We start from the raw sequence: 27,513 nt of genomic DNA, 5'->3' as shown, positions 1-27,513 counted from the left end.
CTGCCGAACAAACAACAGCAGCATGACGCAGTGGAAGCGTGCAGGGCTCATAACCCTGAGGTCACTGGATCGAAACCAGTTGCTGCTAATAAACTAAGTATTTTGTTTTGTCGATGCAAATTTAAAATAATCGTTTATGGTGACCTTGATTTTGAAGTCATCCGAGTCATGTTGCCTTGACTAACGAGTGCACATAAAACTTCAGCTTCTGGTCGCCAACTGCTTACTTGTGAAGAAATGAACATCGCCACGGGTGTCGAGGAAATGCATCAAATTAGAAATGTATTTGGGCGGGTCAGCCACCATGTAAGTGACCATGTACTGCAGAGGTTGTTCTGCCTTCATCCTCACCGCTCCCACCACCACCTGTTTATTGTATTACCGCCAACCCGCCGTGTTATCAGCCCACCTGGCATTACAAGCAATGCCTCCGACTACCGCCGCCACGTTCGCTACAGGCGTGGATAAACGCAGAATTCACTACCGCATATTCGGACATGCGCATCGAGCTCCCTATGAAGGACCAATCAATACGACACTTGCCGAGCACACTTCATTCTTTACATATCCAACATACATTCTTCCAGTCCAATCGGCGTCTGCACCACATGCGGAAAGTACTATGAGTGGTGCCTTTTTGCCCAGGCAACTCATCACGGCAGAGGAAGCACCAACGGGCATTCTTGCTCAGCAATCGTCTCCTACGATTACAAACGAGAGGTCGGACAGGCAATGCGTTAGTGGCGATTGTCGCTGCCATTGTGATCATGGGGAGCCTAGTAGGCGTGATTGCCGCAGGAGAGATCATGAAGCGGCGGAGACGTCGCCAGGTGACTAGAGACGGGAGTGACAAGGACGGAACAGACTTAACGCAGGACAAAGGGAAGGAGGCCTTCGACGAGAAGAGTCCGAATTCATCTACGTCGTCGCTTCAGAATTCGCCCACTTCCATGGAGAGTTTGGCGCACCATCTAAAACACACAACTCGTCCCGCGCAGAGAACAATGCCCTGCTGGTTCTCGTGGATCTTCCGGAAGGCTCAAGCCGTCTTGCATCACAAGAATGTGGAATCCCCAACAGAGACATCGCATGCATCATGCACTACTGCAGATCGATCAGTGGAGTTGCCGCAGCGGACGACGTGGTCGGAGTTTTCATATACGCCAGAAATGAAATCCTTGAGCTATCCGAGGCCGCTTTTGCATTGCATACTCGAGGAGTGCGAAGATGACTGTCAAAGCCCAGAGCGGCAGCGAGATCGCCCTCACGTTGGGCCTTGCCATACAGCGTTCTCTAGATTCCATTGCTATCGCATCGTCTGTCCATGGGACATCCCAAGCCAGATCATTTACCAGCATTCAAAAAGCAGTCGAAGTTGGCTCTATCGCCGAGGATGGATACAATGAAGACCAGGGAGACGCTCGGCATATAGGCATTTTGGGATCGGTATCCACAGGAATGAGCATGAGCCCCTCTGGCTTGGACCTGATACCCGCGGCATCTTTACAGACTCTCGACACTGAAGCCAGCGCAGATCGTGAAAGTTTGAGAGAGGAGATATTCGAACTGCGAAGGGTTCAGACGAGGAGTATGCAGATGGACAAGCCTGTTCTGTTGTCCCTGGGTTTTAAAGCAGCATGCAACGAGGAAGATACCGACGAAGACGATGAGTCATCCGATACAGAAACTGAACATGCACCCAACGATACCACCATGACAACACCCTCGATTGCAAATCTGCTTTTGCCACCAGGATGTGAGACAAGTCTACCACCCGACCTTCGGGACCTTCTCGGTTCCCAGCTGACCCTAGCGACCCTGGCAAGCAGTTATAGTGCAGTGGACCTCGATGACTTCCCTCTTCCTCCTTCCATTGTATTGCAATGTCCATGAATTAGAAACAAATTAGCCAATTCTATCGTAATGAACGGAAGCACGCTGCTGATTGAAGACATTAATGAAGGGAAATTGGACTTAGCCCGACAGACGTTAGCAAGCCTGCAACAAGCCTCATGGCGACCCCAGAATGAAATCGGAAATGTAACTCATGGATAAGTGACAGATGCGTGTGTGACCACGTGTCACATAATCTATTGTCTTCTATCCATGAGATATATATCCATGTTGTTTCGGCGTTGCACTGAACCACTAAATCCCTCAGCTGGGTGAAGGTAGAGCGCGTCATGATTTCAGTCTCATTTATTTTCTTCAGTTTCTCTTCTGCTATTGCTCTATTACTTACAAGTTATGTTGCATACCATGTCATTATAGCACCGCGGTTCAATCCCCTCAGGAAGTTGGCTGGACCACCACTGAATGGGCCACTGCACAACCATATGTCGCCTGTTCTCGAGTACGTTTTTCGCGTCTCTCGCTAGACTTGTCTGCTCACACTTTCCATAAGCCCATTCAGGTCACCCAGGACTCATGCTGCCTATGTGGAGAAATACGGCAGGAATGTCCGTATAAGGGGGCTTGGTCCTGTGAGTGATTGGTCTGTCAAATTTGAGAGCCGCGAATAACTGATCGACGTAGTGGGACGAACGCCTCCTTCCCCTTGACCCTGTTTCCGTTGCACACGTACTAAAGAACAGCACAATCTACGAGAAACCTTGGCAATCTCGAAGACTTATCACGAGCCTTATTGGTTGTGGTATGCTGGCTGCAGAAGGTCATGTCCATAAGCGTCAACGGCGCGTCGCCACCCCTGCATTTTCCATTCAGAATATGCGAGCACTTGTACCACTTGTCTTTAGCAAGGGAGAGGAGCTCAAAGATAAGTGGATGAATATGAGTCAGGCAGTGAAGTGAAAGAAGGGAAGGTAGCCTCGGAAAAGCAAAACTCTGGCCAGGTGGAGATCGACATTTGTCACTGGATCAGCCGAGCTACCTTCGACGTTATTGGGCTAGCAGGTAACTCATGTTGAGTCTTACATTCAGCCTTTACCTGACAATCATGCATCACCCACAGGCTTTGACTACAACTTCAATGCTATACAGAACGAGTCGGACGAGCTTTTTTGCTGCGTATAAAGGAGATGTTCGAGATTGCCGTCTCGCAAGGAGATGCGTTCAGGACAGTTATGGGGATTTACTTTCCCATACTAAATAGGCTTTTCGTACGTTTACATCGATTTCCTCATGAATGCGATCCTGATCGAGCTTTACAGCTGATAAGAGGGCCAAGACTGTCTACAGATGCCAAGAAAACTATTCGTCGCGTAGCGGGAAAGCTAGTGCAGCAGAAAAAATCGAGAATTATGGATGGAGAGAAGAGCGGTTCAGCTTATCCGGGAAAGATTTACTGAGTTTACTTGTGAGTCTACGTCATTTCCTCCAGTCGGTTGGCTGACAGATTCGTAGTGAAATCCAATATTGCAACAGACCTTCCACCAGATCAGCGAATTTCCGACGAAGATATATTAACACAACATCAATACTTTCATGTTCGCAGGGTCCGATACGACATCTCTCGCTCTAACGTGGACATTTCTGCTCCTTGCGAAACATCCAGACTTGCAAACCCGTCTTCGTAAGGAACTTCTCTCTATCATGCCGACTACTCCAATATCTCGGTTGTCATGTGAAGAAATCGAGTCTTTACACAACACTCTGCAGAAACTTACCATACTTGAACAATGTCTGTCGAGAGTCCTTGCGTCTGGTCCCCTCCAGTCCATTCTTCCCTTCGTGTTGCAACTCAAGATGACGAGATACCTGTATCATATCCTGTCCACTTGAGCGACGGCACGATCTCGGAGCAAAAGTCTATAAGTGTGTCAAAGGGGAGCTTCGTACATGTCCCAGTGGAGGCTTTCAACCTCGACAAGGGTATGTGGGGACCAACGCCGGGGATTTTGAGTAAGCTTTTTATGCCTACTTAATTGACTCGGACTCACGAAATCAATTTACAGTCCTGATCGATGGGATCATCTTTCGGAGGATGTGCTGTCACTTCCAGGACTATACTCTAATCTTCTGACTTTCTCCGCTGGACCCAGGGTAAGCTCTCCCGAGTCCTTGTCGATGTTGCTCATTTAGACCTTCAGTCATGCATCGGGATGCGTTTCTCTATGATCGAGATGAAGACATTTCTCTATATCCTTCTGACGACTTTCAGCTTTGCCGAAACAGACAAAAGAATCTACAAAGCCAACGTGTAAGTCGCGCACATCATATCCAGGATATATTCTGACACCCTCTTTGTACAGCGTGCTTACACGGCCATATGTTTCTGGGACAGTTCAAAAAAGGAAGCCAATGTCCACTCATTGTAACACCACTCGAATCGATTGCCACTTAGAACATATAAGTTATATTAACATTTACCACGCGTTAAGCACGCATATACCCCTGCATACGTCGACGCTGGTACACTTGTGGAGAGGCGGTGTTGTATGTAAATAAATTATATTGTATTCGGACTTCAGCATCATACCATCTTTGCTCTGCACACCAATCACAACTCAGGATATGATCCAGCTCTCGGTTACATCCTTCTCGAAGACATCGTTTCAACGTGATTACATGGTACTGTCCCGATTTCTAGGGTAAAATATAGCTGCAGTGATACTAACTATTGTCGACCCAGTCAAATCCTGGTTTCCAGTGAACACTTAAAACCCACCTATTTAGTGTGAAATTACAAGGTCCAATAGGCATCAATCTTAATGTACCTGCTACGGACTACGTTTACGAGCATTACGCAGCTGGACCAGAAACGAGGAAACCGGCAGACTCGTGTCGATCGATATTCAGCATCGTGTTGGGGGACGAGTCAAACCTTGATCAATTCACCATCTACTCTTGATCATCCCACTGCGCTTATTTACGCTACATCAGCCTTTCTTGTCGCCCCATCGACTTTCACATATTCATACCAATCCCCATCAAAACGAGATCCCCCCGCTTGTCCTCATGGAAGCTTCGACCTGGCATTCACGTACAGCGGCGACCTGCTGCACACGGTTATCACATCGAGGACTGCCTCACTTCTCCTATTACAACATGATCCGTGAGTCAAGGAGTGTTGCAGTTCGACTTTGTACCTTGCTGGATCATGAAGGGAAATGAAACTTGATTTAGTCCAACATTTTCCAACTATCCACTGATCCTAATCGAAACGACTCGACCATATTCTCCTTTTCGTTTTCAGTATTAACAGCCTAAAGTTGCGTGGTTGCGATTTTGTGGGTCTCACCGTTGAGGAGTCGCCGACCGAATCACAACCACGTCATCTTCTGGCCCCCCGATACATCACTAGGGAGCGTCACGATCAAGCTCGTCGTTGTATCTATCCTAACGCACTGAGCTCAAATCATGCTATCACCAAGTCATTCGGTACAGCGTACTCACCAGATGGAGCAACTTTGCAACATGTTCTGACTCCTCCATTAAGAGCGTCATAGCGAGTCAATGCACTATATGAAAACGCATCGGGATTCGTCATGCAATGTGTGGCACGAAGTGCAGTGTAAGATGGATGAAATCCACAGTCGCTTATGAGAAATTGAATTCTGCGCTATTGGGCGAACTTTTCAGAATCCATAGCATTTCGTGCGATGGCGTCTGTCCGATTTCCACTGGGATTTAACTTTGAGCTCCCCAACTTGAGTACTGAGTAACAGCTGCACGAAAATATCAATAACACAATCCCAAATCCGAGTAAGTAATACAAACTGTACATGCATACCAATACCTATACCAATACCAATTATGACATAAATCGTTACCCCGAGTCGCACGTGAATTCGCCCTGAGGTCAAGATGGAAAGCATAACAACCCCGAGTCGTCAAGCTCACAGATACGCATGGAGACGGTGCATTAAACTTGGATATCATCTTGATTCTGGTCTCTATGCCTGAGTCCGTGTCTGGAGATTCCCATTCCCCCGAACGAGAGCCTCGTTGATCTTCTCCACCCACATCGCAGACATAGCGCTCGTCTCTGCAGCATATGTCTGTGATCTATTAGACTGCATGCCATGCAGAGGATCAGCAGGGTGAAACACGTAGAACAGGGCTGAAAGGACTGACAGTCAAAATAACAAACTCTCGCTCGCCTTTCGGCTCTGCACTCTCAATCACATTTCTGCAGTCCTTGATTGCATCCCGCTCTTTCTCCTTCCCTTCTCTCGGCTTCTCGCGCTCCTTGCCCTTATCTCCCACGCCCAACCCAACCTCACTCTTCAAGCTCACTTGACCACCCTCCTTCTGCTTCACGCATAACAGCCGCATGTTCGTAAGCACCAGCTGCCGCGTCTTCGTCTTTGTGAGACTCGCGCTAATCGGAAGACGTAGTTTACTACCACGACGCTTCGGTGACCGAGCCTCGACGCGTGTATGGAATAGGACGCATTCGGACGGTAAGAGAAGGCTTGAACTATGACGGCAAAGATGGTTCATTAGGGTGTCTCTATATTTCAAGTACATCAATGACGCACCAATCTGCATTCGGACATGGTCCGTTACCCTGCACCGGAGTCTGCGCGCGATTCCGTCCACGCGATAGGCTTGGTTCCAGCTTTGCCTTGGTATCTGGGCTAATTCTCATCTTGACGTCGAGATCCGCTGTCACCCTATCAACGATGGGACTCCCGTCAGAAGAGCTAGAACCTGAGCCTGTTCCGTTCACTCCGAGGACGTGGATAGATATAGCTGGGGGAATGATCTCAGTAGCGACAGGAGAGACTTCTGATGGTGACACAGGTTCTGCTCCGTCCTGTGTTGGTGGAGGAGAGGTCTGTATTTCTGGTACTGCAGTGTCGTGCTCGTACTCGCCAACGACCGTCTGCGTCTCATCTATATCTTCTTCCAGCCCCGGCATCATCCTCCCTTCACTCGTCCTTGATTGCCATACAAGATAATCCGGCATCTCTCCCATCGGGCCCTCTTCCGCATACCTTGACTTGAATGAGTGCAATATCGTTCCCTCACTGTCCCCTGCCCATCCCACACCATCCCCATTTACCTCGTCCTCCCCATTCCCGTTACCCACGTTAGCATCACCACCCACTAATCGATCCCACATCTCCCCAACATGATCCCACTTCCCCTCCTCCACCTCATCTGCCGCATGTACCTCCTTCTTCCACAGCCCTGCCTCCAAGAGAGGTACAGGGTCAGTCCACAGCGTCTCCCATGATACAGACGCGAAAAATGGGTGTGCCCGAAGTGCCGCGTATGAATGAGCAGAGTCTGGACCGCCGGCGCCGAGCCGTTGTGTTGGATCGTGTACGAAGAGACGCCGTACGAGGTCCTTGGCATCTTCGTCGAATCCGTCTGGGAAGGTGTAGTCGAGAGATTTAATCTTTTGCCAGGTGAGGTATTCGCTGAGGCCTTGGAATGCGAATCGACCGGAGATCATCTGATATATTATACAGCCGAGTGCCCAGAGATCCGAGCTGTAAGGAAGATCAGTACCTTGATAAGTTATGTTCAAGACATTGGACACAATGTTCCTGATGCCAGGAACGAAGAATGGAAAAATATGAATGCAATGGCACTTGATATATGCACGTGTTTCGAAGGATAAGCGCACCTCTTACTTGTCTCGTTGCTCTCTAGCAATTCTGGCGCGACGTATTGCGCAGTGCCCACGAATGTTTTGGCTCTGTCCGCTTCGGGACTTGTGAGAAGCGCATATACGCGGAAGGAATCAGCTAACCTCCGTTCTCTAATATCTTTCCGGTACCAAAATCAGTAATCTTTATTCGAAACTGGGCATCTAGAAGGAGGTTTTCGGGTTTAAGGTCTCTGAAAGTGACGTCAGCAATTTAGCACATGAAACCCTTTTCAGACGAGGTGGAGATGTCCTCCGGAAAAGGCGATGGAGTGACGCACCTATGGATGACGTCTTTCCCATGCATATACTCCAGTGCATCGACGATCTGTGCTGCGTAATATCTGGAGGAGGTGAGGCTTAAGGAGCCGAGGCGTGATATGCGAGACTGCATCTCCCCATTGGGTGCCAAGTCAAGGACGAAGACTGGTGGGATATTAACGACGAGGGTTCATGAGAAAAGCGGACAAATGCGTGTCCTATGCACCCGATCACTACAGCAGGCATGGCAGTGTGAAGCACTAGCTGCCAAAGACGAATAGCCGGCTAATTACCGGGATCGGATGCATACGCACAGTGCACAGCATATGAAGAAGAAGGGGGTACTAACATAGGCTCCACTCGTCCTGAAAGGTCCAGTGTAGGTGTATGATACCGGGGTGACCGGCACCCAGTTTGACGAGGACGTTCTTCTCTGCGAGGGCAACGAGCATCTTGTCCTTTCGAATGAGATGATTCTTGTCGAGGATCTTGATAGCGTATTCCTGACCAGTTCTGATATACCGTGCACGCATCACCTGAGAGGACATAAGTAGGAAGGTACGGGTTATAAGGGATGGACACACCGTCGAGTAAGATCCTTCTCCAAGGGTGTCTCCAAAAGAAAATTCCTGAGCTCCCAATCTACCATTTGCACTCCTCGCCCGACTTGCCTCTCGTGATCTCTTCCTACTCTTACTCCTCTCCTTGGTCTGCTGTTGAAGTTGTGGAAATTCTTGATGGCTGGATACTCCGAGTTCACGAGTGAGATAATTTGGAGGTCGGGAGGGAGTAACAGTTCTGGTCTGTGGACTTTGCGAACGTGGGGAAGAGAAAGTACGTGCTGGTCGTGGGCGGGAAGACTTTTGTGAATCAGATGGGATGTCAGTTTCGGAGGATGATGATATGACAGATGCATTTCTGCTAAGATCGACGAGGGTCGGCGGGAAAGTTGGTGGAGTCACTTGTACCATCCAAAAGGACTTGGTGTCTGTTGAATGATTCGTTTCCAAACCAAGATACTTATAAGTAAGTCGTTCAGCTGGCAACGAAACCTTAATTATGTCATCCACTACGCATCCTCATATATGGCTGTGTACTTTCAATACCACGTAATCTCGTGGTGCGGCCTCCAGATGACACACTTGGCAGCAAACAACCCACACCCCCTGACCCTCGGGAATCTTGTCTGCTCCCACCCGCTCCAGGTACTAGTGACATTTGCTCGCAGGGTATCCCTTAGTTCACCCGCCACCCTCGTCGGTCTGCAACGAAGTGTTCCCCGCGTTACCGCCTGTAGCCATGCACACTCGTCCAAAGTTTCTGGCCAACCCTGACCTACGAACTCCCCGAACAGACCCATAAGAACATGCAGTGGCTCGATGACTGCCATTGTAAGCTCTTGGGGCCAGCACTCTCCATAATTTGATCGAGCTCCTTTGATTTTGGGAGCACGCGGGAGGCATGTGCTTTTTGGATTGATGCTGGGCGCCAACAAGGGAAGAAGATTCAGCGAGTAAGGAGTGATGTGAAGTTATAGTCCACTGCACTTGCGGAAGTTGGCAGTTTGAGAGAAATCACGAATAGATGGAGAGAGTGCTGTCAGTAGTGACATCCATGACATATCGTGCCAGCGTCGTCAACTATGGTATCAACATAAGCAGTCATGATTATCTTTTCTGGAGTGCTAGTCACTCTGACTACTGCCGCTGCAGCTCTAACTTAAATGTTCAAGCCTTTTTGTTCATCCCAGACTGACATCTTCGCCGACATTCGTGGATGCCAGCTCCATCTTCCGAATCCGCCCCGTTCTCAACTTGTTTTTCCCCGCCCTGGTTCATGATTCGGTATAGGATCTGGGTTAGCAAGGAAGTCATTACACGTCGGTCGTCGCAGAGCAGCCGCAACAACCTCTCCATACAGCACTACAATGTAACTCGAGATAACGCACAGACGGGATACAAAGGGCAACGGATATTTGATAAAAGGGACAAAACGGGCAAATAAAGCCTCATTAGGTACAGCACTCGACGCGTAAACGACAGAAGTGCGACAGAAGGAATTGGCATCATCAGGACGGGTACGCTTCTTCGAGACAAAGACTGCGGTACTAATCCAAGGTATGGATGAACCACTAGGAGATTAATTGGGACGGGGTTGTTGATGAGGAGAATAATGAAGGGAGGTCGAGGAGACATTCGGATCGAAAAGGCTTACGTGATGAGACTTCTTGCCAGTGCCTGTTGTTGGCCAGGCTCCTTCCCAGCCCCCGATTCGAGTGTGGAGGGGCGAAATCTGAGGGCACTGGTTTGATGTTTTGATAAGTCACATGATACAAGAAAAATTCAAACCCAGCATAACCTTATTCCCCTCACACTCTCACCGGGGGCTGGAAGATAACATTAGTAAACAGAGGTCAGCCACAATGACAGTGACTGCAAACACCATACTACTTTACACCTAGCGTAGGGTTACAGTTTTTCGAAATGATATACTCCATTTTCTGCCTTGGTTAATGTTACACCCGCTTCCATATGGGGAATGACAGCTCCTAATGTCCATGAGACTCCGCCAATATCTGAAATCCGTCTGCGGACACAGCAAAAATTCGGCATTCGGCCTTGTCTATGGCAACTTAAAGTGGCACAGGCGCTTCTCAAAGGCAACCAGGATGTATTATGCATTGCAGGGACTGGGATGGGTAAGACACTGGGCTTCTGGATTCCATTACTGTTCCGCATCAATAGTATTCAGCTCGTTGTCACTCCACTCAACTTACTTGGTAAACAAAATGCCATGTCTCTTGCGAAGGCTGGAATCCGCGCCATAGCGATAAATGCAGAAACTGCCAGCGCTGCAAATTTTTCGGTCAGTGTTACTTTGATATCAACAGCAAACTTAACACTCACATGGCAGCAGGCAATCAAAGCCTTGAAGTACCGTGCCATTGCAGTCAGTCCTGAGCAAATAATGAAACCGAACAGCGACTTTGAAACCTCGATATTAAAGTCCTCTACCTGTTGCATGGTTGCGTGTGACGGTCCAAAGTGCCAGTCTGCTTCTTCTGATGAGATTGATTTAATTTCTTTGATGTATTGTTTTCTCATGGCTTGGTTCATGCATTGCAAAGTTTCAGCTCCACGAGAAGGATGGTCAATGAAAGCATCGAAGATTTCATCACAACGGACAAGAAGGTCTTTGACAACATGATGTCCGTTATATTGTTGGCTTTGCAGAATTGATATAATGAATTGTGAGGCACTTAGGTTGCAATCATGTAGCACTGCAATCACTGTGTCCATATCGGAGCGGTGTAACATTAACCGAGGCAGAAAACAGTATGTATCATTTCAAAATACTGTAACCCTACGCTAGGTGTAAAGTAGTATGGTGTTTGCAGTCACCATCACTGTGGCTGACCTCTGTTTACTAATGTTATCTTCCAGCCCCCGGTGAGAGTGTGAGGGGAATAAGGTTATGCTGGGTTTGAATTTTTCTTGTATCATGTGACTTATCAAAACATCAAACCAGTGCCCTCAGATTTCGCCCCTCCACACTCGAATCGGGGGCTGGGAAGGAGCCTGGTTGTTGGCCTGTTACTCATGCAAGGACAGTGTAAGCTGGATGCTTACTACGCGCTTACTAAAACATTATCACATGACTCATCCCCTTATATTCCACCGCTTTTGCGTCACATAGAGGTAGACTTAAGTCAGGTTCCTTCCCAACCGCGGTGTCGAGAGAAGAGGGCTGCATCTGAGTACATAGAAAAAAATAATAATAAAATCACGTGCATTTTGAAATTTCCATATCCAGCCCAAACCTTATCCCTTGTTCTCTCTCCACAGCGGCTGGCAGAAAACATTAGTAAACATTGTTCAGCCACCGTAGCAAACCCTTCGGACCTTGAAAAAAGCGAAAGAAATACATGATATATCTCTTTAATTTTAGATTATGTAACATTACCATATTCCAACTCGGTGACGTTGATAATTGATCCATGGCACCTTCTCTTGCTTTGATTTGTGTGCGGACAGAGGAGGTATTTGGACGCAGGGCTTGCCTTTGGCAGCTCAGAGTTGCTGAAGCTTTTCTGCTCCGAGATCGTGATATTATTTGCATTGCTGGGACTGGGAAGGGCAAAACTCTTACATTCTGGATGCCTCTACTATTTGATTCCACCAGTATACAAGTCGTGATTACTCCTTTGAATTTACTTGGCGAACAAAATGTCATGGACCTCAAAAGAGCGGGAATTTCAGCTATATCTACACATGCAGACACTGCTACAGCACATAACTTTCAGGTCAGCAGGATGGTATCAATAGTACCTAGTAATTAATGATCATCTATGTACTAGGCAATAGAGAACCTCGAGTATCGAGTCATCGTTATCAGTCCTGAACAGGTTATGAAGGATGAGGATGGTGGAGGATTCGAGAGGCTACTCAAAAATCCTTTGTTTGTGTCACACCTGATGGGTGTGGTTATAGACGAAGCTCATTGTGTCAGCTCATGGGGAGAATTTCGCCCAGAATACAAGGAGCTTGGTAGACTAAGATTCATCCTCTCCCTGGACATACCATTTCTTGTGACGTCTGCAACTCTCTCCTCGTCCATGCTGCAAGATGTCACCAGACTTCTCCATCTACAGAGCGGGGACAAACTCATCACTATTTGTCGAAGTATAGATTGGCCAAATATAAATATTGGAGTAAAGCCCATCCAGGGAACATACCAAAGCTTCGCAGACCTCACATTCCTCATTCCCGACCAGTGGAAACTCGGAGACCCACCCCCTCCTAGGTTTCTCGTCTTCTTTGACAATATAAACAATTCTATTGAGGCTGCAAAGTTCCTGCAGTCATGTTTGCCACAAGAATGTCAAGATAAGGTCAAGTGGTTTAACGCTGACATGACGATGCACTTCAAACAAGACGAGGTGAAGAATTTTATTGAAGGAATCACATGGGGGTTTTGTACGACAGAATCCTTTGGAATGGTAAGTTGAATTTAGGGATATTATTGATCAACGAGCTTACCATAACACAGGGCATTGATATCAGTGATATTTGCATTGTGATTCAGTGGCAGGCAACGTGGTGTTCACTGTCTACTATATGGCAGCACTTTGGTCGTGCAGTTCGAAATATGTCATTGGATGGGACTGCGATACTGTTTGCTGAGAAGGAGTACTTTGATGTATATAAAGCAGAGAAAGAGAAATGGAGAGTGGAGCGAGCAAAAAGAAAGGTTACATCTTCAAAGAAACAGCGCATTGTTACTACTGGCGAAAATGGTCCTGTTGCCGCCGTGAACATTCCAACAGGAGAAGAGAAATCTGATGGATCTGATGGATCTGATGACAAGATAGAAATTAGCAGCACTCACATTCAGCAAACTCACGCTGGTGATACAATGGATACCTGGCAATTATGGGTGAAGATGGAGGTGCCTAGAGAAACAAACATTAGCCAGCCTCAACGGAAGACCTCCCAACAAACTGGACTTGAGCCAGCTATGGACAACTTCATTAACGCTGATATGCGTCCTGGGATTGGTTGTTGTCATAAGGTACTGAACGTGTTTTTCAAGAATGAGGAAGTGGGTGAGACTTACTTTACCTGGCTTACTTCGAATTCCCTGCCTGATTCATTGTTAAAGAATCTGATCATCACCAATGTGATGCTCTCTTGAGACCCTGGGTTGTTTTTGGTGTCTCATCACACAGTCCAACATCTGTTGCGATATTCACACTCCAGTGTATTTTGTCCCATTCATCTCCACAATCCCAAAACAACAAAAACAACCTTCATGCTCGCGCCTTGTCAAATTTTCTATGGCCCTCCTTGATTTGAAGTTGACTGATGCGCTTGATGACTGGCAGGAGGAAACAACTATCAAGCTCTATGGCCATGCTCATTTGCATGATCTTGGACCTGGGCTCATAATGCCTAATAGTATTCTAGATCGCATTGTTGAATGCGCACATTTTTCCAAGATCAGATCCACAGCTGACTTGGTCAAAGAAACTCATTGGTCAGGAGCCAACAAACATGGAGATGAGATTATCGCGTTGATTCACCAAGTCTGCCCACTTCCTACGCCCTTAACATCAGCCCCGCTACAGCCTTGTACAATCTCGTCGAATGCTAACGCAAGTGCATCAGTCCCTCGTAATGCGAAATGAAAGATGCAATGTAGTGCTTGTGGGGAGGAGGGCCATAATGGTGCATGCTTTACTAGTGGCTAGTGCTTGATATATACTTACTACCACTATCTATCAAGCTCGTAATCGCCACTGTCGAGAGCATCCTGCAAAACAATCATCTGCCACCAAGGAAAATGCTGGCACAACCTGGGTTATTATGCCGCTGCTGCATACCGGTTTATAACTCTCCTACAACGTCTTCAGTTGTAGGTTGCTCTCCCTCATCTACTATTGTACCATCGTCATCTGTACCTATTCCCTTCCATCCTTTCTCAAATAGCTCGTGCCCCTTGTCAAGAAGATCCGGGACTAAGTACGTGCTTTGTCGTCTGTGTTACGACTTGGATGGTATCTGTTGGCGACGCTCAAACAGAGCGTGTGTCGTCAACAGTCGAGGACGTCCTTGGGCTAGCCCAAGGTTAGGGGTCGTACTTGGCGGGTCTTCGGCAAGTATGATTTAACGCCTATGTCCAAATCGGGTAGCTTATGTCACGCGGGTGCGAGACGATAAGCTATATCGGCCTAGGCTTACGACACCCGAAGGTTAATCGTAAGGATCGTCGTTAATTAGAAGGACGGAAGTCCGACTAGTTAACAGGGGCTTTGCTCGTCGACGAAGTCGATGAGTAAAGGTCGAGACTATAGGCTTATCCGCGATGAGCAGATAAGAAGATAGAATATAGACTGCTGGCGAGGCAGAAAGGATCACTCTGGTGAGAGTAGGAGGTCAAGAACCAAGTAGATTCAAGTTAAGGAATATGGTACATGGTAGCGAGTTTATATAGAGGACAGGAGATGTATTAGTGGGTGATAACTCGTACTACCGGGAGAGGCAATCGGTAAAGGGTATAACTATAACAGGAAGGCACGTTCGGTCGAGGTAGAACGTGCTAGATAAGAAAGTGAGTCAAAGATCAAAATAAGAGGTGAAACGCGCAGGGGCACGATCGTGCAGCTGCGGATCTAAGTATAAGTCGCATGTGTGACTGCGCACCGAGTCAGAGATCAATAAAGGAAACAGGGCAGAGGGGATGCATTGTGCATCGTATCATAGGTTACCGTCCAGACGGTAAAGGCAAGGGGACTGTCCACAGGATCAGTCAGGTGGTGAAACGGAGCATGGGTATGCTTCGTCAGCGAAAGGGTCCGGCCAGATGTACTGGCTTTGCCGAAGCGACAAGTAGAGGGCGAACGGGAATGCGAGGATGACAAGGATGACAAGGGTAAGGTCGGGGTAAGGGTATGACGCGAGGGCTGATACGAGGAGTATTAGGAGAAAAATGGTAGGGGCCCAAGCGTCTAGATGTTCTTGTAACAGTCTGTATGAATGTGTGGAGATGATGATCGCATCTTCATCAGCAGTCCTTCAAACATCTTTTTCATATCAGGTGCAGCCTGCAAACTCATTCTCCCAGTGTGCATGAAGTTAGTTTCGATGACGGAATGGGCATTTTGATAGACTTCAACCAGAGGCGACTCAAGAATGACCCTCGTGACACTACAGTTTGAGCCGTTCCCTCCATTTTTCACTTTGATGAATAGATTGTTGAGCTCTATGCACCAGTCGACGGCACGGAAGCATTCAGGTTTTCCGCTTGGATTGACTAGCCAATGGTACCGTATTGCTTTCCTGTCAAGATATTAGTACTCGAGTCAATGAAAAGGCGTGCTTCCTACTGCAAACCCGCGGGATAATTGAAGTGCAAGTTTATCAAAAACTCTGTCATGCATGTGGCATATTTATGTTTGCCTGTTGCCTTGAAGATCAATGTCCATGCGATGATGCAGGTTTCAATGTGCGCAATGTCTCCAATGTTCATCGCATAGGATAGCTCCTCATACAATAGAAAATACTTGTTAATCAACAAGTTGTTCTCGTACTGTTTATCTCATTGTTCATTAGGCTTCCGACGAGCTCGTGTTAGCTTGTAGGTAGTGATATACTCTCGAGCAAGTTGGTTGGCAATCTCCTTTAGTTCCTCTAGGCTTGGTTTTACAATGGCAAAGTCGTTGAGCATTTTGTGAGCATTGTTTATTTTTTCAACTTCTATCTGCCAACAATCCAAACGCCGACAGATCCCATCATGGCCAATGAGCTGGTGCATCATCCATAACCCAGGCTTGGATCCAAAAATCCCTGTTTCATGTGGTCGTAGCTGTGCAATATCGTGCATCAGACTCGTCTGGTCCTGACACACTGACAATGGCTGGATTAATGCCCTCCATATTGCATCTGCGGCTGCCATTTTCAAGTGGAACAAGCCAGGCACGAAGACTATGTGTTGGAATCGCCGCCATGGAGTTGTTTCAATGGACTGATGTTGCTGCATAGACGAAATGTGTTCGCCCGTGCCCAGGTCTCCATGAACAAGCACCACATACTCTGTAACATCAGGCGACTCGCCATCCTCCACATCCGCTGGATCAAAGACACCACCTTGTGCCATCAATCTCTCAATTGCCTGAATGTTTCCTGTGACCGTTGAGTTGTTGACATCCATTGCCGAGGCTGGTATGAGCGGAGTTTTTGCAACTGGTATTTGTTCCAACACCTGGGGGGCTGATATTTGAGACTGAAACTGTGCAAAATATGGCGGACTGTGATGGCAAAGGTCATGCAAAAACTTCCAGGAGTTAAATTGGTCGCGTCGAGAGAGACCTGAAGAACGTGAGACATCTTGGTGTAGCGACAGTAAGTCTTTCCAGGTTTGTCCAATGGAACAATCACTTAGAGGGTTGAGTCGTGATTTTCGCCACAGTTCATAGGAACATTTTAGGTCATCACGAGTGACTCCATGTTGTAGGGGAAACAGTAAGCCCAATGTCAGATGTTTCAGAGTGTCGGTAGATTTTTCTGCAGTGGGAATGGTGGACTTCAGATTGATGTCGAAATTATCATATGCATACACCGCTAGAAGTGTTTGTCCAAGATATTGTAGCGCATGACTTGATTCTGCAGATAGCAAACAGACTGTATTGTGAATTGCATTGATGGATATCGAGAGACCCATCTTCGCCATCGTTTCGATGACTTTCTCCGGTGCATGTGTTGAATGCAAAAATATTCCAAGTATGCTTGACAACGAGTTGGCTTTCTGATTTGTGCTTTTCTTTAGAAGCGAAACAATTACTACTTTCCACTGGATGAGGTCTGTTGAGATCAAGCACAAATTTTATTTATATTTTCCATACCAGCATCATTGTCGCACTACGTTGAGATGCGAGGTGTTCAGCTCTCAATATACAATCACCAGTGATGCCTTCTATAACGCCTTCTAGGTCATCTACTTGAGCCCAGTATTCTGAGTCCTCAGCTTCTTGCGCATCCGATACCAAAATTCTGATCTCCATGTGCCCTTTGCTTTCAATTTTCGAGACTTGAAGAGCTCTCGTGGACAAGAGGGAATCAAGCAGGGCCCATAGCACTGGTGCCTCTCCCGCAATCTGTAGAGCCATACCATCAATTTGGAAGCCCTCTATTTGCTCAGCTTTCGCATGCACAGCACTAAAATGCGACCCATTCTCAACTTTTGTGAGCTCTCGAACCTCCCTTGCACATTCTGCACTAATGGCATCCTTGGCCCACCCAATTAAAGGGTTGTATAGATTCTGGTGTCGCGATAAGGTGCAGATAATGTTACCTATGTTGGCCAGAAGGTCAACAACTGCAGGGTGGTTGGAAAATTGAGGTACTGTGAGGATCGTGACGAGGAATTGTGAAAGACTTCTGTCTCCATCAAACATATCGAGGACGCTGTTGTATGTTTCCATATGGAGTATAGATTAAATATTTAAACCCTAAGTTCAGTTTTCGAAGTTGCCATTTGATTTTTCAAGGTCCGAAGGGTTTGCTACGGTGGCTGAACAATGTTTACTAATGTTTTCTGCCAGCCGCTGTGAAGAGAGAACGAGGGATAAGGTTTGGGCTGGATATGGAAATTTCAAAGTGCACGTGATTTTTTTTTTTTTTTTCTATGTACTCGGATGCAGCCCTCTTCTCTCGACACCGCGGTTGGGATTCCGGAAGGAACCTGGACTTAAGTCTGCCATCAACCACCATCTGCTCCACTACATTACCTTTAAAACAAATACATTATTTCGTCCCGTTATCTCGCCCGATCCGCTTAGTGTTCCACGCCGTTTCCGCGGCGGGGTTTCAGACAGGTCTGATAGAAGTGACTTACTACCACGAGGACTTCTCATGCACAAACACCAACTCTTGCTAGATGTGACCTAGGTAACGCAAGACTTACCAATTCGATTGCACGCACATTTGCATGGGACGACTCATTGTTATTACACGAGCCTATTCATCTGAGACATCAATATGGTATCGAGCCGACATCGAGCTGATAATCTTTTCCTCCAGTCTCCACGTATGGTGCGAGGATTCGGCACAAGTCATCATCGTGACATTCACTTCATCGAAGACACCATATGTTGTTGCTGCTTTACGTCCCAAAGGAGTACGGGTGTTAGGGGAACTTCAAACTAGTAAGCATCAGGATGTATGTGACTCGCTCAATTATTATTTTAACATCAAACTCCAATGGGGAGTGGCCGCGAAAAGCTGATAGATTCATAGTTTGTCATGAATAACGTTACAAAGTTGAACGATACCGATACATAGCTACCAGATTTTGCGAAATAATGTAAGAGTAGTAGTACAAATCGAAAGAACACATCGACACGCACACTGGCTGCGTACCAGCAACGCCAAGCTCTACGAAGATTCCTTGATACCCCTGAATCCAGTGATATTCCTCCCCCAATTCGTTATACCTCGGCTCAATCTGGCAGCAACTCGCCCTAATCTCGATGTCCGATGAGGAAGAGGCGGCGGGGGAGGCACCACATCCATCTCCATGAATGATTTTACAGTCAACTCTCGGTTCTGTGGGTACGGAAATAGCTTTGCATCGCGTTCTAGCAGGCGCGCATTGACGGGACCAGTCTCAATCCGAGGTGGCTTACGATGATTCTGATGCGGTGCCACACCGGCCATGGGGCTCGAGAAGTGACGTCCGTGTCCAGAACGAGAGTCCGTAAGACGAGCGGCGACGCTGGAGTGGTGCTTGCGCTCTCGTGAGGCAGTCAATGGAGACGGTCTTCGGTCTTCCGAACGCGCGTTAGCTTTACTGGACTTCCGCGAATGCGAATGCGGATTGTGCGCCTTGAGCATCGACAAGCTAGCGTCAAGCCTGTCGAGTGCCGAAACAGGTCTTACTGGCTCAGAGGCAGGTGGCAGAGGCGGTAGAGGTGGCAGAGGTGGAAGCGGCGGCGGATCTCTCGTGGGTACATAGGACGTGTGTAAATCAACTAGGCCACTAGGCGCAGCATGCATGCATTGTTTCTCCACGTTGAATATCTGTCCGCGGCGCCTTAGGTCGCTATCGGTAGATCTGGCCTTACGAAGGCTTAGTTGTCGGTGCAGAACCAAGTCGTCGCAGGAATCCGCCAAATAGGCTTCATTCGAGGCAAGCGCTAGGATAACAGGTACATCCATCGACTTGGCAGCTACCGCATCTTCACGAATGGAAGTATTGCTGTCCGCGACTGGATTGGAGGCCAGTGAATGTCGAGGGGCGACGTCAAGTGGTTGATCCACACGCTGACAAGAACCTGACGAAGCCCTGTCGCACACGTTGGCACCATCCAGGAGAACACCGGGACTCCTCACGAGCCCAGCAGACTGATAAGATGAAGGTAGATCCAGGATCTGTGAGCTTTCACAACTATTCTGAATCAATTGATCCAGTGTATCTAGCCCCGGAGGTGTGGATGCGATCGAGGACTGGCCTTCCACCGTTGACCTTTCAAGCGGGATGCCCACCATCTGGCTAACTTCGTGAAGAAGCATGCTGCAAGATGCGGAATCTCCAACATCGTCCTCAACTTCTGCCGCCTCCCATGAATAATCACCATCGCTCTGAATGCCTGGCGCATCATCTTCACTCATCTGCAGCTTCGATGGCGATTTCGTCACCCTCTTGTTTGAACCCCATATCCTTAAAAATTCCCTGACGGCAGTGGTTTCATCCTCTGAGAAAAGGTTACAGACTTCTGAACGTGAAGGTGGGGGTAGGATGTCATGACTCAGCGGAGACGGGGGAGAGGTGGACAATGGTGTCGCCGGCAAGTCCCTTGCAAGACATGTGGGAAATTCGTCATAGATGGGGTCCTTTGACGGGACATGCTGCTCTCCAAAGTCACGACAAAAACGACGAGACTTCCGAACGTCGAGCGTATGCCCTGAACTATACTTCAATGGCGCACAGGTTGTCGTTGTCAATGAGATGTGGCCGTCTGGAAGAGGTGGGCTGGCCTCATCAGCCACGCAACTAGCTGGACATTTTGTGAGCTTTGTGTTCTTCGCACCCTTCCCGTATCTCTCTCCAAAGAGATCCACATGTCGAGGATCGGATAAGTGGACCAACGTGTGGGTGCCGCTGCCCGGTTCCGAATCTGGTTCATAGAATTCGGAAAGAAACGCAGTAATAGGTGTCACCTCAGGAGATGTCATATCAGTCGATGGCGAGTAAAAGAGTTCGGGGGTTATAGGCGATGGTCGTTCTTGGGTGTAAGAGCTTCCAGGCGAAGAAAACGTACTGCAAATACACAACATGATTTTTAGCGTTGAATACACGCCATCTGAATACACTAACCTATAAGTCGATGTAGGAGAGAGAGTCGGTACCGAGAGGACAGGGTGTTCAGACGACCACGATGTATGTGATGCATCTGAGGGTAAGCGAGTATGGATGGGGAAGGATGAAGGGCCTTGGCGTCGTGACGCAATGTTATGGCTGTTTGAAGGAGGTTGATCATAGGAATGTGAGCGTGAAACTCGCCGGGACGGTATTGAGCAGGGTTTTGCCTGCATCGGTTGAACAACAAAATTAGTCCGCGACATGCCAGACGAGAAGCGTTGATGTAGAGTGGTGGTGTTCGCGCTTTAATCGTCGCGATCATTAAGGAAGATCCCAACACTACCAATTGGTGACACTCACATAGTCAATGGAACGTATGAACGGCTGGTTTAGCACGAGATTGAACCAGAACTATTACGATAGAGATATGTTAGGTTGCGACAGAGACTTGTATCATGTGCACTGCAAGAGGACATGAACATGTGGCCTTTGAAACGAATCGGATTTGTTGACGCACCGAATTACAGGGGTGATTGGAATTCAATCAGATGCCGTGCCGTCAAGCAATCGTCCAGCGTCTTCAATCCAAGGGCGAGTTCCAACGGACAAAGGAGACACCGTCTGAACTTTGGGGACATGATTTATATCAGATCTTTCTCTACCGGTCGCGCGGTGGTTCGGAAAGCCTGCCTACGAGGCTGAGCACTGAGCTCCGATAGGTAAAAAAAAATATTATCACCCCTAGTACTGCACTGGAGGGACGAGCATTGAGGAGCAAATTCAAAATTGGCAGGTGGTCACTCGTAGTCATAGGGCGGACTCAGTGAGCGCTGCTGAGCTGATGTGGCTGAACAATTGAGCCTAAAGGTCAATTGCTTGGAACATTTGCATCAATCCGAGTTGCCTTCGATCATCGATCGGCAACGCTGGCGACGTGTCGGGTCTCCCATTATCGACTGCTGCAAGTTGGACCACATCATACTGGTGCAGGTCACCTCTGCCGTCCCAAAATACCAGTCAGACCCTCTGAGATGATGATGCTCAAGCGTGGCAAGCCTGGGCACAAGTCCCTACGAAATTCAAGATTTTTTTGCATAATTTCATGTAAATTATATAAGCAGCCACGCATAAAATTATCATCCGCATCGGCGGTGTACGTTCATTGAAACATGCATGGGGGGCATATGATTTTTCAGAAATACATGATAGACACCAAACCTACTAATCTAGTACTTCTTGCCAGCTGTAAGCTGTAGGTGAGCACTGTGCTCGTCATAGGGCACTTTTGATACAGGAATCTCTCGCCATAGGTCAGGAGTAAGAAAAGCGTAAGTTTTCGTAATCTAGAATAGATGTAAGCCAAACACAATTGAAGAGGCTAGAATACACATACAGCAGCAAATGTGGCCTTCAAGAAGTTACCCATTGTTGCAGTCGAGCCCTTCGACTGCGTGTAGCAATCCTCAACGCCAGCAAGCTGAAGCAGACGCTTTGATGCAGGAGCAGCGACAATACCAGTACCACGAGGAGCAGGGATCAGTCGGCACATAACGGAGCCGACCTTTCCGCTGACCTTTGATGGCACAGTGTGAGGCTCACCAAGGGCTGCACCCCAGTAACCTCTTCGCACGGGAATGACAGAGAGTTTGGCAAGGATGATAGCGCCCCGGATGGCAGTTGCAACTTCTTTCGCGCACTTTACACCCAATCCGACATGTCCGTCAGAGTCACCGATGGCAACGAAGGCCTTGAAGCGAGTACGCTGACCAGCACGGGTCTGCTTCTGCACAGGCATGATCTTCATAACCTCGTCCTTAAGTTTGGGCAGGAAAAAGTCGACGATCTGGTATTCCTTGACGGGAAGGGAGAAGAGGTAGATTTCTTCCATAGACTTGATTTTACCGTCTTTCACGAGACGGCCGAGTTTAGTAACGGGAGTCCTGCGAGACCATATGTTATATGGCCGAGCGCAAGGAGAGAGTAGATGAATACAGACCACTCCTTCTCCTCATCCTTGCGGCCTCCTCTGCGGGGACCACGACGACCTCTGCCTCTGTCACCTCGTCCACGTCCAAAACCACCACGTCCGCGCGCTGCGTCAGCCATTATGTATGTGCCGAAATTTTACTGTGCAGAGGATAGTTAGTACTTGAAGTCAAGAAACGAACAAAATCAAGAGAGGCAGTATGTCGAGGTACATCTGATAGTGCATCGATGCATCCACCGAAATCCAATCAATTGACGTCCGCCGTGCGGAACCGTCTGGATACTTAGCTGTTTGCAGGGGTATTGAATGAACTCACATCTCAAAGGTTCGGCGATGTTGCGCTCGCTGTCGATGGTAATGTCACCGCTGTGTATCCTTCAATGCAGCCGCTAAAGCCCTGCCCTGAAGCGGTAATGTGACCCCCCTGACACGTTTCATTTCCACTGTGCAAGTGCAACACGTTCTCATCACACGATTCCTCAAGAATATGATCTTCGTACTCCAATTGCGTCAAGAATATGGCTTAATTAGCGAGTGAGATGCATCCCAGGCCAACCTGCGAGATAATGTTGAACATTGAGTGACCGGGGGGGTTGTGGAGTGGCAAGGCGGTGTTGATGATAAATACCCGAATACAAATCCCACGACCCAACTCAGCATTCTTTCCTTCAAGCCTTCAGTCAAACCTGAAGTTTTAGCATTACCTCTCAACTACGTAACAGTTTTCTAACCCCAGTCAAGTTGGCAGAACATGTCGAATCCATCCATGTCCAATTTTTTGAAACAGCAATTTAGTATTTGCCCCGCGTATGCTCTTCATCCTATCTCGCGTTTGGCTTTGAACTAATTGTGGCGTCCAGCAACGGCTGTCAAGCCGTTGGAGATGGGGCTTTCTCTGCTGACATTACTCCTAGTGTACTTGCCGTCTGCCACATGCAGGGCACCGGCGACATGTACTACTACTCTACTACTTTCTCTGGTGGACCCGGGGTAAGTCATTCTTGCAATACCATTGATCTCAAGTACTGAGACCTTTCCAGTGGCGCGTTTGACATCCCTAACGCTAAATGCCCTCCTGACAGAGGGTCGTCAGACTGTGTGACAGGCAGTCCGGCGTCTTCCATTTCTTCTTTCTCGAATTACTCATCGTCTCCCAACACATCCAATGTTTCACTTATGCACCCATCCTACTCGCCTTATTCATCTGCAGTTCCGCCTCGTGACATTCCTATCAGAGCAGATTCACCCTACGACATTGCCACCCCGCCTTTGACACCAGATGACGATGAAGATGGCTGTGCCACTGGTATAACTACCAAGCATTCTAAAGATGCTTTGGACATTCTTTTGGCTATCTTTCCTCGTGATGGATTGAGCCTTTTGCCTTATGCTAAGAGCGTCGTCGTCGCCGCCCCAAATATGGGTGCTTCTTTCGATGGTGTGGTGCTCGAACTCCCTGGAAAGACCAAAACACTTTACGTTGATGGCAAGAACGCTCAAGCTGTTTCTCTTCGCGAGAGGTGCGTTACTATTCAGAATTTAATGCCGGTGCTTACATGACCACCGTAGCATTGTGGCTCTCCTCGATTTAGCCGACGAACAACTCCAGTGCTCAGCTTTGATCATCGCATTCAACAAGGCTTCCCACGGTCTGAGCGAACTTTTACATTCACTCATGTACGTCGGGGGAAGCGTCGTTACTAAACCACCATTCCAGGTTGATCCTGCGTATATTCTTGTCGGTGTGGAGATTTAGGTGGACGGTCAAGGGAATGTGGACCAACCTTATGTGGTAGGAGTGGACAATGACACGACCAAATTGTTTCTTCATTACTGTATGCAATCAAATGACTGCTTTCTGGCTGTTCAAATGTACGCTGGCATGACCGGCCTGTCAAATAGTATAATTCAGAAGACGGACGTTGGCTGAATTGCCTTTGAGGTGTCTGCCAAAGCTTATTATGGAACTCTGGGCCATGCTGCAGGGCTTATCGTAACCAGCATTTTTCTTCGATTACCACAACATGGGATTGCTTGATTTTCTTTTCTCCATCGTCAAAGCATTTTGTGGAGAGTCGTCTCAGCCACAAGGCGAAAAGCCTAGACCACCGCAACCACAGGAGCCATTATCTCCTCTTCCGGGCGCTTGGCCTAGTACTCAACAAGATCGTTTAAGATACCAGGTAAGCCTGCGACTCGGAGTGGTTCGCATATCGTAAAGGTCATCTAACGGTTGGTTTGTAGGACCAGAACCAAGCCAATCAACACAATGAACACTATACGTCCTTACGTGCCAAAGCAAATCAGGAAGGAGACGCTATGGCAAAATGCTTCCAGCAAAGCCACGAAGCGTATTCTCGCCGTGAGGGCGCGCTAGCTAAGGAACTCTCAGAGAAGGGAAAAAAACACGAACGTGCCATGGAAGCACTGAACGCGGAGGCCAGTGCATGGATATTCCGAGGTATGCTGAGTTGCTTTGTGTCAGTCTGGCTCGAAGTTTGACATTGGCATCGCAAAGAGAACAATCTGGTCCGCCACGTGCTACTGTGATCATTGAGCTCGGCCTTGGCTCGGCCGGTTTCTAATACTTGTTTATAATCCAAACAGGACAGCAAGCCGGGTGAATTGGATCTGCACGGACTATACGTCAAGGAAGCGATAACATACTCCGATAAAGCTATCAAGGAGGCTCGACAGCGGAGGGATTCACAGATCCGCCTTATTGTTGGTGCGTGATATATTGAACTTTGATTGCTGTACAGAACTCATACATCAATGGTATAGGGAAAGGCTTGCATTCCAATGGCAATGTTGCTAAAATCAAACCTGCCCTAGAGGACTTGATGAAACGGTACGTATGGTTTGTGGGTCCTCTGTGCCTGTTAGCTAAACTATTTGTCAAAGGCTCAATCTTCCATTTGAGGTGGATCCACTGAATGCGGGCGTTCTGATCGTGCAGCTTGCTTGATCATCCAGTGTGATACCTTTTGTGAACACTGGATTAAACGACGGACCTAATTCAATGTGCTACGGCCGCAATAACACTTTCGCTTCCGATACAAAGCTGCGATTCATGGAGCAAATATATGCTATTGATGTATGTATAATATGTATTTATTTCCATGTATACCACTGTGACATAACCTCTGATGTTATGGGCATGAGGTTGACATGAGGCGGCGCTTTGACGGTCCTTAGTAGTTATCAACCGTCACAGGAGGGCCTTTGTTTCTCTGTCCCCCACACCATCATCATGGAGATCTTATACATCATCTGTGGACTAACAATCTTGGTGGCTCTAATAGCCCTTGGCTTTATCTTAATCAATGTCTCCCGGCCACTGCAGCCACCACCCTTGGGTGTATGCTCATCATCAGATTCACCCTACGCGCCCGCTTTGTCGCAGCAAGGGTCATACCACCAACCATTCCACCGCCAGCTCCCGCCACCGCTTCCAGCAATCCGATATCCCGAGACCCCTTCAAAATATTCTACACTTCAAGCGCCTTCGAGCTCGCAGCCCTCGCCGTATCAGCCTCATTGCCTGCCGAGCGCACAATACCCACCATCAGCCACCACCCCCCTTTTATCTCGTGATGCTTCAGTGCACAAGCCCGTCTATTACACCCCTCAGGTCTGTCCTAGCATGTCACATCTGCCGTCTACTCATCTCTTCGATACGTAGCAGCCACGTCGTCCTGTCGCAAGAGCGCCACTAGTAGTGCGCGTAGAACCTCCTGCTGCAAGAGCGCCGGAGTTACCTGTAGCGTGTGTAGTAATTGACCCCCACGAAGACCCTAAGTCTCTTCGTCTCAAAGCTGTACAGGAAGGTGATCGGATGGGGAAATGCTTCAAGGAGAGGAAACAAGCGAAAGCTAGGAATCACCAACAGCGCACTAAAGAGCTTACCCAGAGGGGTGAGACACACAGGGCAAACATGATGCTCCTCGATAAGGAAGCTAGCGCAAAGATATTTCAAGGTACGAAATCGATAAAAGGAACGTGCAGAATTCAGAAAGCTTACTCGGATCCCTGCTTCGTCTAGAAAATAACCAAGTTCGTTTTGTTTTTGTAAAGGGCAGCACTGTGTGACGTTTTTCAGAACCGCAGAAATGAAGTTGATCTCCATGGACTGTATGTTTCAGAAGCAAAATCCTATTTCGACATTTCTGTTCAAGCGGCTCGGGACCGCGGAGAATCGTCGCTTCGTGTGATCGTAGGTAAGACACTACAATACCTTTCAACTTTTCTTGGTGACAGTTAAACTGTTCAGGAAAGGGAAATCACTCCGATAACAACATTCCGAAGATCAAACCTGCAATCCAGGCTTACGGGGAAAGGTAAGCAATTCGCAGTACGCGTCTTTGTAGGTTTTTCTCATCATGTACAGTTTGGGATTGTCGATTGAAGTAGACCATCGCAATGATGGCTGCCTTATTGTAAGCCTTTAAGTGAACTCACTGAATGTTGAATTTTTTTTGGTGATTTCTAATGCATGTACCGTCTATAGCCAAATTCTGCTCAATTGACTTAAGAATTTTACGATTAACTAAATTATGTAAAGTCTGACAGCCGTTAAAGTACCATACGTAGTCAGCCAATTGAACATCATTCATCGTTCAAACAGTACTTTGCACAAGTGTATAGCCTATATGCTTCTAGCAGAGCAACGGGGCCCATCGGCGCCATGACAGCGAGCTAGCTAAATTGAAGGCACTCAGAGAGAAGGGCAGCAGCACAAACCTACCATGGAGGTTCCGCTGTGCTAATGATCATCAGCTTGGTCCAGGATGCTAAGGGCTCTATGATAATAATGGAATGCCAGTTAGTCAGGTTTTAAATTGAA

General features: G+C 47.8%; 13 protein-coding genes and 1 non-coding gene across 14 annotated transcripts; 7 read left to right on the top strand and 7 right to left on the bottom strand.

Annotated features, from left to right (window-relative positions):
• The first annotated feature begins 16 nt into the window (after positions 1-16).
• Positions 17-88, top strand: EDB93DRAFT_t70. The gene has a single exon. It is a non-coding gene; the product is annotated as a tRNA-Met (tRNA).
• A 105-nt stretch (positions 89-193) lies between these two features.
• EDB93DRAFT_1149030 (uncharacterized protein) lies at positions 194-2,051 on the top strand. Its single transcript, XM_041449604.1, has 3 exons — positions 194-696; positions 719-1,219; positions 1,248-2,051. Exons 1-3 carry the CDS (start codon positions 317-319, stop codon positions 1,891-1,893), a joined length of 1,527 nt encoding a protein of 508 aa, XP_041307142.1. The 5' UTR covers positions 194-316; the 3' UTR covers positions 1,894-2,051.
• Positions 2,052-2,097: 46 nt separating this feature from the next.
• On the top strand, positions 2,098-4,488 carry EDB93DRAFT_1149028 (cytochrome P450). Its single transcript, XM_041449603.1, has 11 exons — positions 2,098-2,353; positions 2,405-2,483; positions 2,536-2,802; positions 2,823-2,913; positions 3,016-3,119; positions 3,207-3,279; positions 3,455-3,640; positions 3,676-3,835; positions 3,915-4,002; positions 4,050-4,157; positions 4,244-4,488. Exons 1-11 carry the CDS (start codon positions 2,184-2,186, stop codon positions 4,301-4,303), a joined length of 1,386 nt encoding a protein of 461 aa, XP_041307141.1. The 5' UTR covers positions 2,098-2,183; the 3' UTR covers positions 4,304-4,488.
• Positions 4,489-5,885: 1,397 nt separating this feature from the next.
• On the bottom strand, positions 5,886-8,841 carry EDB93DRAFT_473811 (kinase-like protein). Its single transcript, XM_041456487.1, has 7 exons — positions 8,407-8,841; positions 8,172-8,358; positions 7,843-7,987; positions 7,667-7,755; positions 7,541-7,619; positions 6,444-7,403; positions 5,886-6,382 (listed from the first exon to the last, which is right to left on the bottom strand). Exons 1-7 carry the CDS (start codon positions 8,791-8,793, stop codon positions 5,995-5,997), a joined length of 2,235 nt encoding a protein of 744 aa, XP_041307140.1. The 5' UTR covers positions 8,794-8,841; the 3' UTR covers positions 5,886-5,994.
• A 1,910-nt stretch (positions 8,842-10,751) lies between these two features.
• On the bottom strand, positions 10,752-11,148 carry EDB93DRAFT_1149001 (uncharacterized protein). The gene is made up of 2 exons (XM_041449602.1): positions 10,837-11,148; positions 10,752-10,778 (listed from the first exon to the last, which is right to left on the bottom strand). Exons 1-2 carry the CDS (start codon positions 11,119-11,121, stop codon positions 10,773-10,775), a joined length of 291 nt encoding a protein of 96 aa, XP_041307139.1. The 5' UTR covers positions 11,122-11,148; the 3' UTR covers positions 10,752-10,772.
• A 671-nt stretch (positions 11,149-11,819) lies between these two features.
• Positions 11,820-13,516, top strand: EDB93DRAFT_1250940 (P-loop containing nucleoside triphosphate hydrolase protein; the record flags this gene model as incomplete). The annotated part of the gene is made up of 3 exons (XM_041453091.1): positions 11,820-12,125; positions 12,180-12,821; positions 12,872-13,516. The coding sequence occupies 3 exons, from the start codon at positions 11,820-11,822 to the stop codon at positions 13,514-13,516; spliced, it is 1,593 nt and encodes a 530-aa protein (XP_041307138.1).
• A 1,813-nt stretch (positions 13,517-15,329) lies between these two features.
• On the bottom strand, positions 15,330-15,638 carry EDB93DRAFT_1086245 (uncharacterized protein; the record flags this gene model as incomplete). The annotated part of the gene is made up of 1 exon (XM_041445963.1): positions 15,330-15,638. A coding segment is annotated over one exon (309 nt), but the record flags the coding sequence as incomplete, so codon positions are not given.
• A 71-nt stretch (positions 15,639-15,709) lies between these two features.
• Positions 15,710-15,919, bottom strand: EDB93DRAFT_1052095 (uncharacterized protein; the record flags this gene model as incomplete). The annotated part of the gene is made up of 1 exon (XM_041444696.1): positions 15,710-15,919. A coding segment is annotated over one exon (210 nt), but the record flags the coding sequence as incomplete, so codon positions are not given.
• On the bottom strand, positions 15,920-17,801 carry EDB93DRAFT_1250938 (uncharacterized protein; the record flags this gene model as incomplete). Its single annotated transcript, XM_041453090.1, has 2 exons — positions 15,920-17,170; positions 17,223-17,801. 2 exons carry the CDS (start codon positions 17,799-17,801, stop codon positions 15,920-15,922), a joined length of 1,830 nt encoding a protein of 609 aa, XP_041307135.1.
• Positions 17,802-18,678: 877 nt separating this feature from the next.
• EDB93DRAFT_473696 (uncharacterized protein) lies at positions 18,679-21,082 on the bottom strand. The gene is made up of 3 exons (XM_041456486.1): positions 21,041-21,082; positions 20,696-20,983; positions 18,679-20,638 (listed from the first exon to the last, which is right to left on the bottom strand). Exons 2-3 carry the CDS (start codon positions 20,941-20,943, stop codon positions 18,754-18,756), a joined length of 2,133 nt encoding a protein of 710 aa, XP_041307134.1. The 5' UTR covers positions 20,944-20,983; positions 21,041-21,082; the 3' UTR covers positions 18,679-18,753.
• Positions 21,083-21,785: 703 nt separating this feature from the next.
• EDB93DRAFT_1148994 (ribosomal protein S5, N-terminal domain-containing protein) lies at positions 21,786-23,066 on the bottom strand. The gene is made up of 4 exons (XM_041449601.1): positions 22,984-23,066; positions 22,677-22,807; positions 22,074-22,620; positions 21,786-22,023 (listed from the first exon to the last, which is right to left on the bottom strand). Exons 2-4 carry the CDS (start codon positions 22,784-22,786, stop codon positions 21,907-21,909), a joined length of 774 nt encoding a protein of 257 aa, XP_041307133.1. The 5' UTR covers positions 22,787-22,807; positions 22,984-23,066; the 3' UTR covers positions 21,786-21,906.
• Positions 23,067-23,418: 352 nt separating this feature from the next.
• Positions 23,419-24,423, top strand: EDB93DRAFT_1240869 (ornithine decarboxylase antizyme-domain-containing protein; the record flags this gene model as incomplete). The annotated part of the gene is made up of 4 exons (XM_041451809.1): positions 23,419-23,474; positions 23,528-23,661; positions 23,752-24,187; positions 24,237-24,423. 4 exons carry the CDS (start codon positions 23,419-23,421, stop codon positions 24,421-24,423), a joined length of 813 nt encoding a protein of 270 aa, XP_041307132.1.
• Positions 24,424-24,479: 56 nt separating this feature from the next.
• EDB93DRAFT_473293 (DUF1771-domain-containing protein) lies at positions 24,480-25,744 on the top strand. Its single transcript, XM_041456483.1, has 6 exons — positions 24,480-24,850; positions 24,912-25,128; positions 25,186-25,196; positions 25,275-25,395; positions 25,452-25,518; positions 25,572-25,744. Exons 1-6 carry the CDS (start codon positions 24,692-24,694, stop codon positions 25,633-25,635), a joined length of 639 nt encoding a protein of 212 aa, XP_041307131.1. The 5' UTR covers positions 24,480-24,691; the 3' UTR covers positions 25,636-25,744.
• Positions 25,639-27,284, top strand: EDB93DRAFT_472994 (uncharacterized protein). The gene is made up of 6 exons (XM_041456482.1): positions 25,639-26,301; positions 26,356-26,647; positions 26,713-26,723; positions 26,770-26,887; positions 26,941-27,007; positions 27,058-27,284. Exons 1-6 carry the CDS (start codon positions 25,921-25,923, stop codon positions 27,116-27,118), a joined length of 930 nt encoding a protein of 309 aa, XP_041307130.1. The 5' UTR covers positions 25,639-25,920; the 3' UTR covers positions 27,119-27,284.
• Positions 27,285-27,513: the final 229 nt, after the last annotated feature.

The sequence above is a fragment of the Suillus bovinus genome, assembly GCF_016758785.1.
Source record: "Suillus bovinus strain UH-Sbo-P2 chromosome Unknown EDB93scaffold_32, whole genome shotgun sequence".
Classification (NCBI taxonomy): domain Eukaryota; kingdom Fungi; phylum Basidiomycota; class Agaricomycetes; order Boletales; family Suillaceae; genus Suillus; species Suillus bovinus.
The sequence above is the reverse complement of the archived record's forward strand: the minus strand, read 5'-3'. Positions and strand labels throughout refer to the sequence as shown.